A 10,592-nucleotide genomic window follows, 5' to 3' on the forward strand; every position below is an offset into this window, starting at 1 on the left:
AGGCTAAATCAGAAATTTGTCTAATTGACAAATGAAAAATATTAGGTGTATTAAGGATTGACTAAACATATGTTTATTGTTATGTATGTGTGTATAGGAATACAACACTTAATAGATTACTTGTACATAAATTTAATACATGTTATATATATAATAAGTATTATATATTATATAAATATTATTTAATTGTTTGTATTATATTTATATTAATTAATTAGTATTATATATTAATAGTTATGATATATTAAGTATATAAGTACTTGTATTACATTTTATACCTTAATAGTTATATTAGATTAAGTATATAAGTTTAGATTTATTATGTTATTATATTTAATATAAATTAATTATTAAAGTATATATTTGTATAATCTATATTATATACTTTATAAAGTATATGTATTATATTAAATTGGTTATGTATTAGTAGATTTTTATTATATATATTAGTAACATATATAATTATAATTTAAGTAATTATTCACAGATTTTTATATTTAGAAACAATAATATTTAATTATTATAATTTATATGTATTATAGTTATCTCGAAAATAGATATATATACTTCCTAAATTTGTTTTTAATTAAAATAATTATCAAATAATAAAGTTTATAATTTCTATAAGTTTCCTTTAGTGCAAAAACCTGTATAAAATTTTATAAAATTATTCTACCTTGTTTTTATATTTATTTGTGTTTATTTCCTTATTTATCCTCTCGGTTTATATGGAAACAAAGTTAATTATGCATAAAATATTAATTTGACTTAAACAATAAATTTTATAATTTTTATAAGTTCTATATACTGTAAATAAGTTGTAAAAAATATAATTTCGAAAATTATATATATATTATTATTTATTTTATATTTTTCTTGTACTTTGTCCAATATAATCGGTATTAATTAAATAAAATAGATAAATACTTAATAAATAAGTTTTAATAATTTTTAAAGTATCTATGTAACCTAATGATTATATAAAAATTTTATAAAAACTAGATTAATTTTTTATTATTTATTTTATATTTATTTTCTTATTTTCTCTCGGTTTATATAAATACTTTATGAAAATCAATTAAAATACTAATTATACTTATAAATATGATTTTATATTTTTGAAGCTTAATTACATACTTATAAACTTAGAAAATTTTTTATAGTTATTATATTTACCCTTTTTCTATTTATTATGAATTTTATATAGTTTCCATATTTAGTACTTATTAAATTCATTTTTAATTATAAATAAAATTCCAAAAACTACTATAATTATTTTTAAATGATCTAACACTGTTCTAAATACTTTTTAATGCAAAAATTACTGTTCTTATATTTTTATACGAATTATTACTATTTTCTACATATATGTATATTGGTTTAAAGATAAAATATATAATAAATATTTATATTAGTAAATAAATTAGGATTTTGACTTTAATATTCTTTTTACATCAGTAGGATGTTACGAAAAGTTTTGTTTCAATTATTGAAGTCGTTTACTAATTTTAATTGATTTTTGTTTACATAAAACCCTAGCCGAAGAGCTATAATTTAAATAAATATATAATACATCATAAAAATAAAGTTTTTGACTTAGATCATCTTCATAATAATAATAAGTTCTGAAAAAATTATTGTTTCGGATTTATATACCTTATAACTATTTTATTTAATTTTTGTACATATATATACATATATCGATAATATACATACACATAATCTGTTTTTAATTATTTAAAAATATAAAAACGTGATATAAATCTGTAAAAGTAATTTTCCTTAATCCTATAATATATAAAAGTATTTATCATGTATTATTTATGATTTATTTAATTCGTTTCATATTTATTAAAAATAAAAATATATATCGGTTAAAAAATAAATAGATAAAGAAAAAAACGAAAATAAATAAAAATAAATGGAATAAAAGACTTACAAAACTTACTAGGGTTTGAGAGCTTCAAAGAAAAAGTTATGAAAAAAAATTATGAAGCTTTGATATGTATTTATAGAGTTAAAAGTCTTGGTGAACAAGTAAAAGACTTATATTTGGAAACAATCACAATTACATTTTTATTTTTATTTTTTTTATTTTATTTTCGGTCAGCCCTATAATTAAAAAAAATTATTTAATTAATTTAATAGAATATTCTAGATTTATGTTTGTTATTTTGTTTATTTTTATTTTTCTTTTCTTTTTATTTATAACCGTATAAATATATATTTATTATAAAAAATTTGGTATTTATATTTATTATAAATAAACATAATTTTGATTTAACTACATTATTACTTTGTAGTTTTATTAGTCATATAAATGTCATAATACATTTTTTTTAAAACATTATTTTACCTATAAAGTTAATTATACATTTATAATTCATATAAGTTTCTTATTATATATATACTTAGTATATAATTTTATGAATTTTTTAATTATATTATATTTATTATTCTTATATCTATTTAACTTAATATCACTATACTTTTATAATTTATAAAAGTACCACATTTATATACACTTATACTTTTATACATCTTTTAATAACATTAACACTAATATATACATAATTAGATATTCAAATAATATTATTATAAAATTTATTATTATTAGGGTTAGGGTTTATTTAATGTAAACATTTAATTATCGTTCATTAACTGTGGTCAGATAACAACCCTAATATTTTACACAGAACAAACAAGAGAAACCCTAAGGGTATTTTAGTCATTTCAGAACGAAAAAATGAGGGTTGTTATAATTTGGGTGGATGTGATGATTCGGGAAAAAGCACTACGGGTTATGTTTTCACGGTTGGAAAGACTGCGGTTAGTTGGTTGTCTAGACTCCAAAGATGCGTTGCATTATCAACAACGAAGGCTGAATATATGGCCGCCGCCGAAGCAAACAAAGAGCTAGTTTGGTTGAAGAATTTTATGATGGAGTTGGGTGGAGTTCAACAAGATTGGATCCTTTACTGTGATAATCAAAGTGCTATCCTTTTAGGGAAGAACCCGGTGTTTCATGGTCGTACGAAACACATAAAGCTAAGGTATCATAAAATTCGCGAACTCATTGAAGATGGTACTTTAGTTGTTATGAAAATTCCTGGTACTGAGAATCCCGCCGATATGTGTACTAAGGTGGTTACGATTGGGAAGTTGAAGTTTTGCATAACTTCAACTGGTCTTCTTGTTAACTGAAAATAGAAGACGTCGACTAGAGTGATAAAGCGTTATTGATGTTAGATTTCGACAAGTAGTGTTTAAGACCTTGTATCGAAAGTCTGCTCTTCCTGTGTTTGATTGGAGGTATAAAATGGTGGTTCGACGTTCTTGGTTGAAATGTTTGGCTTTGGGTTATTGTTTTGACTATCTTCAAGTGGGAGATTGTCAGATGTGTGAAGGATATCAAAACAAAGGAGGAATTCGTCACACCTATAAGGCGTGCCGCGGCCTCTCCTAGGCGCGACGCGACCTAGAGCATGAACAGGGGTCAAGTCGAATAAAAGCTTTTGTTTCGAGTTTACACGTGAAGGCGCGACGCGGCCCCTCCTGGGCGCGCCGCGGCCTTGGTCTGACGGGAAGGAAACTTCCAAATTCGATTTTCTTGCTTCTTAAGTTGTTATACGCTTATAAATACATCTTATTGTAACCCTAAACCGTATGTACGAAAATATCAATAAAAATCACTCTAGTTGACCGTGGACTAAAGCAATCTAACCGATTGCATATAACCACATAATTCTTGTGTCGTTTTCTTTACTTTTCTTTATTATCATTCGTTTGTTGTTTGTGGGATCACCAAATCTGAATTGGTGATTGTTGTTTGGGTCCATAAATTTCCAACACTTTAGTTTCATCTATTATTTGATTTATTTAATTTTGTGGGATCTTTCATTTCGTACTGTTCGAGTCACTTGCTGTAATAGTTTGTAGCCAGAGAAGGAGAAGAATGAAGTGAAAGGAAAAGAAAAATAAAATCACCAAATTATCCTCATGAGTCAAGCACATGACTACATTTAACGGTCGTTAGTGAGAGAAACCAAATGTGTAATTCGTGCAAACTAACAATAAAAAAATAAATAAATAAAAAAATTAAAGACTCTTAGAATCTGGAACAAATTACACGGACTATCTAGGTAATTATGTCAAAGTGCTACTCAAATATCACTATTGATCATCTCTTTTTCATATGGTTTTTTTTTTTTTTTCTTTTCAAAATACTCGAAAAGATAATCAAGCCACCAAAAAACGCATTACTTTATTTTCTACATATTTCTTGGGTCAATGCATACTATCCCTATAAATATTCTTCAAAGCTGATTAATGAACCACACCACCTTCTTTATCAAATTCTACTCCTTCACCCATATATGGCTTCTTCTTCAAGCTCTTTGTTTCTAGTTTTTTCATCACTTTTAATATTCTCATCTCTTCTTTATGTATCGGATGCCGATTACTCGGCACCCGTTATGAAAGGATTGTCATGGGATTATCATCACAAGACTTGTCATAAGCTCGAAAAAATTGTCCGAAAACACCTCAAGAAAGTGTTTAAGGAGGATATCGGTCAAGCCGCCGGCTTACTTCGCCTTCATTTCCACGATTGCTTTGTTCAGGTAACAATTGAACTCGTACAATGATTGGCACTTATGTTACAAATTGATAAAAACCACAAAGATATCAAAATACCAACTTTTAAGCAATTTATAATGCTTGTCTTGATACAATTACTTCTAATGATCAAATACATTAATATTTTTTTTTAAGACAAAAACGTAGATTTCTTATCAAATGACCATTGACCTAGCATTATCCCGGTGACCTTTTTAAGCCGTGAGGTCGTCGGGGGTTCAAATTTTGAATTTTGAGATGGGAAAATTAATGTGTATATATTTGTGATATGTGAGTGTGGTAGTATTGTCTTTTTTGTCATCAATACGACTTGTTCTTAATAAACCAATCTTATTCTCCGAACAGTCAGAATTTTGTACTTCTGTTAGATCCTCCCTGTCTCTTGCTCGAGCTTGAAGGAAAAATGATTGATTACGTAGTATTAAAGTTTATGTTTTTTACTTTTTATCATGTGAGTTTGTTCCAAAATTAATGTATTACGAGTTATTATGTTCTTATGGCACACTCACGGACAAAAATATAGATATGATTTCAGATTAAACGGATATAGAAAATGGAAGCTCAATATGTCAACTTTTCGACTTTTACAGTTGAAATGGTCAAGCAATTTGACATTTTGTTGATTTCTATTTCCTTTTTAATTTGCTTTTGCTTTTTCTAGTAAGTAGCTTTTGTTACATTGTCATAGGGATGTGATGCTTCTGTATTGCTTGATGGATCCCATGGTGGTCCAAGCGAACAAACCGCACCCCCTAACCAAAGCCTAAGGAAACAAGCGTTTAACATCATCGAAGATCTACGAGGTCTAATCCATAGAGAATGTGGGAGAGTCGTGTCATGCGCTGATATTGTTGCGATTGCGGCTCGTGATGCTGTTCATCTGGTTAGTAAAATCTAAAATCGATCTAAAAAAAAAAACATTCGACTCATACTTCGAGAAAAATATTTTAACTATCTTGTTTTCCCATTTAATGTTGTAATAGTCAGGTGGGCCCGACTACGATGTTCCACTTGGTAGAAAAGATGGACTCACATTCGCTACACAAAACGCCACCTTAGCTAACCTTCCTGCACCAACAAGCAACGCCTCAACCATCCTATCAGCCCTCGCTACCAAAAATCTCACCCCAACTGACGTGGTGGCCCTCTCTGGGGGCCACACTATTGGGGTGAGCCACTGCAGCTCATTTGGTAATCGCCTTTACCCCACCCAAGACCCCACTATGGACAAAACCTTCGCTCATGGACTCAAAGAGGTTTGTCCAACAAACACTACCGATGCCACAACCGTTATGGACATATATTCTCCAATCAAGTTTGATAATAAGTATTATGTTGATTTGATCAACCGACAAGGTCTTTTTACTTCCGATCAAGATTTATACACTCACAAAGAGACTAAACCGATTGTGGAGAGTTTTGCACATGATGAGAAGTTGTTCTTTGAAGAATTTGTGAAAGCCATGATTAAAATGGGACAACTTCAAGTGTTAACGGGTGAAAAAGGTGAAATTCGCGCACATTGTTCGATTAGGAACACCGATAATAATGAGTATTTCTCGTATTTGGCTGAGGAAGAGAACCAATACGATTTCGGATTGAAAGATGAACTACGTTGATGAATTATGTCAATATAATATGAATAACGTGATCATACTATATTAGCTTAAATTGAATAATGATTTATTTCATATTGTTTGGAAATGTATGTTAATTATTGATTTTACGTTTTTGTGAATTCTCTTAAAGTTTGGAATATTAAAGTTTGGAATATTATGATATGGATATACCATTATGAACCGTTTAGTTTCTTCTCTATACTTTAACAACTACTGCTAGATCACTAATTAACTATGTTTGTAGGAGATAAAACACAACGATATTGTTAACCCATAGTCTAGGGTTGTTTGTTGTAGTTGTTATCTTGTTTGTTACATATTTATTCTTATCCCTTATTTGTAAACACTGTATAAATACATCAATGTAAAACACCCACCGGAGGTGAATCGGTTTTACCCTCATCACATGGTATCAGACTAACATCGGTCCCTCTTATTCTATTTGCCGATTCTGCTGCTTTTTTTTTTCTTACGATGTCTGCAACAACATCTAACCCTGATGGTACTTTACCTCTCAACACAATTCTTCACATGCTTCTCGCGGTCGTGGTCGCTCATCCAATCGAAACTCTTATGGCCGTGGACGTGGGCGTCGCTCGCCTAACTGTCAATTATGTAGAAAGGATGGCCATTATGCTAGTCAATGTCCCGATCTCCCTTCCTTTGTAACTCGGGGACTCTCTATTGACGCCAATCTCGCACAAGCATTCCATGCTCAATGTCATGTTACAGATAACTCTCCAGATTGGTATGTGGACTCCGGTGCTTCCGCTCATGTTACACCATCGATTTCTCACTTGGACTCTAGTACTCCTTATTCAGGTATGGACAAAGTCGCAATTGGTAATGGGTCTGTCTTACCTATTACCCATATTGGCACCTCGTCCTTGATTAAAGATCTTCATTTACTTGATATTATAGTCGTACCATTTATTACCAAGAACTTATTATCTATTAGCAAACTAACGTTTGACAATCTCGTTGACATTTTGTTTTCTGATAAGCTGTTCACCATTCTGAATCGGCACACAAGGGAAGTCATAGCAACGGGTCGACTCATGAAGACCTTTATGTATTGGAACGAGGTCAACGTGCTTTTCTCACAAAGTTGAAGTCTCATAAAGCTCGTGGATCATTTGAATTGTGGCATAATTGACTAGGACATATTTCATTTGATGTTATTTCTTTTTTAAATAAACATCGTCGGATTTTGGTTACTTCCTTATTACCAAAACCAACTTTATGTTCTTCTTGTCAAATTGCGAAAAGCAAGCATTTACCTTTTACTATTAATAATAAACGTTCTTTGAATGCGTTGGATTTGATACATTGTGACTTGTAGGGTCCCACACCCGTTATATCAACAAATGGTTATCGGTATTATATAATTTTCGTTGATGATTATTCGCGGTTTACTTGGTTTTATCCATTAAAATCGAAAGCTGACTTTCCTGCTATATTCGCAGCCTTCCTCACTTTTGTTCAAACTCAATTTTCGTGCAAAGTAAAGGTATTTCAAAGTGATGGAGGTATGGAATTCACAAATAATAAAGTTCGTACCTTACTTCTAGAAAACGGTACACAACACATAATGTCCTGCCCTCACACGCCTCAACAAAATGGGCGTGTCAAAAGAAAACATAGGCATATTACCGAAACCGGGCTTGCAATGTTATTCAACTCTTACGCTCCCGCATCACTCTGGACAGATGCGTTCGCTTCTGCCACATATATTATAAAGAGGTTACCATCTCTTGCACTCAAGTCACAATCCCCTTTCGAGCTTCTCTTCAAGACCTGCCCGAATTATGATAATTTTTGGATTTTTGGGAGTCGAGTTTATCCGTATCTAAGGGATTATTCGTGTCACAAATTAGCTCCTCGAAGTGTTGGGTGTGTTTTTATCGGGTATAGTAATCAACATAAAGGCTACAAGTGTCTCGACATGAACATTGGATGTGTATACATTACACGTCATGCTCAATTTGACGAAAAATGTTTTTCATTTTCTGGTACTATGCCACCTGTTGACATTGCCTCTCTAGTGTTTACAAAGTTTGATGAACCTACATCCATGGTTTACACTCCAAAAGTTGTGTCCTCGTCACCTGCTCCTGTGAATAAACAAAATTTGGCACCTCTTGATTGTTCATTATGTGATGACTTGGTATCTCGTACTGTAGCTTCTTCTACTACCACACCTACTGAGACATCTTTGCCATCATCGGTTCCTACACCTGATGTGCCATCTACTTCTCGGCATTCTATGGTAACTAGATCCAAATCCGGGATATTTAAACCAAGACATATTGTTGATACTACTACTCTATCACACACATGCCTTCATCATGCCTTATTAACTACCACTGAACCACGTACCTACAAACATGCCTTAAAGGAACCCGCTTGGTACAACGCAATGCACGGCGAAATGCTTGCACTTAATCATAATCAAACATGGGTCCTTATCCCGAGACGCAAACATTCAAATGTTGTTGGCTCAAAGTGGGTTTTTTGAACGAAATATCATTCGGACTGTTCGGTTGAAAGGCTCAAAGCTCGTCTAGTAGCCCAAGGATTCACTCAAATCCCTGGCTTGGATTATTCGGTGACTTTTAGTCCCGTCATTAAAGCATCCACCGTTCGAATAGTCTTATCACTTGCTACTCTCAACAAGTGGTCCCTACATCAACTTGATGTGAAAATGCCTTTTTCAATGGACACTTGATCGAAGTTGTTTACATGGAGCAACCACCGGGTTTTACCGACTCTCGCTTTCCGTCTCATGTTTGTAAGCTTAAGAAAGTGTTATACGGACTCAAGCAAGCACCTCGGGCGTGGTTTCAACACCTTAGTCACTTCCTTATTCGCCTTGGGTTTACTTGTAGCCGATCTGATCCGTCTCTCTTTATCTTCAAACGTAATTCATGCATTCTTTATTTCTTGGTTTACGTTGACGATATCATCCTCACCGATAATCATTCAGCTACTATTCAAACCTTTATCTCACGGTTAAATGATGAATTCTCAATAAAGGATCTTGGGAAGCTTAACTACTTTCTTGGTCTCGAAGTTACTGATAGACCTACGGGGCTATTCCTAAGTCAGACCAAGTATGCTAGAGATATACTAGCTCGTGCTGACTTGCTGGACTCCAAACCAGCTGCTACGCCCTTAGCCACTACCGAAAATTTTAGCTCTCATGGTACTGCATATTCAGATCCTACTCACTATCACTCTTTAGTTGGTGCTCTCCAATACCTTACTATCACTCGGTCGGATCTCTCATATGCCGTGAATCAAGTAAGTCAGATCTTACAAGCTCCAACCATGGATCACTTTCAGGCAGTTAAACGCATGCTTAGATATGTCAAAGGTACTTTAATCTTCAGCTTAACCTTTTCTCATGCACCATCGTCTTCGTTACTTGGTTACTCAGATGCGGATTGGGCAAGGTGCATTGAAACATGTAGATCCACTTACGGTTATTCTATTTTTCTTGGTGGAAATCTTGTCTCTTGGAGCGCTAAAAAGCAACCAAGTGTTGCAAGATCGAGTTGTGAGTCGAAATATTTGGCATTAGCAAACACCGCTGCTGAAATAGTATGGATTACTCACCTGTTAAAAGAACTCCATGTTATTCCACCTACTCGCCCAACTATCTTATGTGACAACAAAAGCGCCATTTTCCTCAGTCAGAATCTGGTCTCTCATAAGCGTTCCAAGCATATCGATATCGACTATCATTTCGTTCGGGAGCTTGTCTCCTCGGGTCGCTTGTATAAAAAATTCGTTCCTACAACCCTACAGCTAGCAGACGTTTTTACCAAAAGCCTCTCAAGACCGTTGTTTGAATCATTTCGGGACAAGCTTCGTGTTGTGTAACACCGGCCATTTTTTTTTTTTTAAATACACAGCGGAAGACTTTATTAACAAACACAATATAAGTCACGTCATTACGTTTAAGTTTACACAACGGTGTTACGTTATCACAAAACATTATTTATACAAAAGTCCACATCAGAGTTGGGTTGTCAAACATGTCTTCTGCAATAGCACCCTTCCCGACTAGCAGTACCTAAACCTGCAAGGGGAGAATATGTGGGGGATTAGCGCACCGCTAAGTGAATGAAATCTATCTAACAGATATAGCTTAAGTCACACACAAGCTATATACTAACAACAACACATGCTAACTATCAACTAGCATACAATAAGACAATACGAGGATCGGCGGCTTGTACGAGCAGACGACTCTCAGCTGATCGGGCCTGAGTCTACCGATAGTCCCTGCTACTCAATTCACAGTATAGTTATCCAGATGCAGGGGATGCA

The 10,592-nt window shown here is 32.9% G+C and overlaps 2 protein-coding genes across 2 annotated transcripts; both read left to right on the forward strand.

The window, feature by feature from the left end:
* Positions 1-4,329: 4,329 nt before the first annotated feature.
* LOC139898860 (peroxidase 12-like) lies at positions 4,330-6,432 on the forward strand. The gene is made up of 3 exons (XM_071881660.1): positions 4,330-4,622; positions 5,327-5,521; positions 5,622-6,432. Exons 1-3 carry the CDS (start codon positions 4,377-4,379, stop codon positions 6,255-6,257), a joined length of 1,077 nt encoding a protein of 358 aa, XP_071737761.1. The 5' UTR covers positions 4,330-4,376; the 3' UTR covers positions 6,258-6,432.
* A 2,567-nt stretch (positions 6,433-8,999) lies between these two features.
* LOC139902227 (uncharacterized mitochondrial protein AtMg00810-like) lies at positions 9,000-10,142 on the forward strand. The gene has a single exon (XM_071884872.1). It carries the CDS (start codon positions 9,000-9,002, stop codon positions 10,140-10,142), a length of 1,143 nt encoding a protein of 380 aa, XP_071740973.1.
* The last annotated feature ends 450 nt before the right edge of the window (positions 10,143-10,592 follow it).

This window comes from Rutidosis leptorrhynchoides, chromosome 3 (assembly GCF_046630445.1).
Source record: "Rutidosis leptorrhynchoides isolate AG116_Rl617_1_P2 chromosome 3, CSIRO_AGI_Rlap_v1, whole genome shotgun sequence".
NCBI lineage: Eukaryota > Viridiplantae > Streptophyta > Magnoliopsida > Asterales > Asteraceae > Rutidosis > Rutidosis leptorrhynchoides.

What these genes read in the sequence shown, in the direction of transcription:
- LOC139898860 (XM_071881660.1), top strand. Translation starts at nt 4,377, where the DNA reads ATGGCTTCTTCTTCAAGCTCTTTGTTTCTAGTTTTTTCATCACTTTTA. An exon ending in TCCACGATTGCTTTGTTCAG is followed by an intron (nt 4,623 to 5,326) that starts GTAACAATTGAA and finishes ACATTGTCATAG; the next exon opens with GGATGTGATGCTTCTGTATT. An exon ending in CTCGTGATGCTGTTCATCTG is followed by an intron (nt 5,522 to 5,621) that starts GTTAGTAAAATC and finishes ATGTTGTAATAG; the next exon opens with TCAGGTGGGCCCGACTACGA.
- LOC139902227 (XM_071884872.1), top strand. Translation starts at nt 9,000, where the DNA reads ATGGAGCAACCACCGGGTTTTACCGACTCTCGCTTTCCGTCTCATGTT.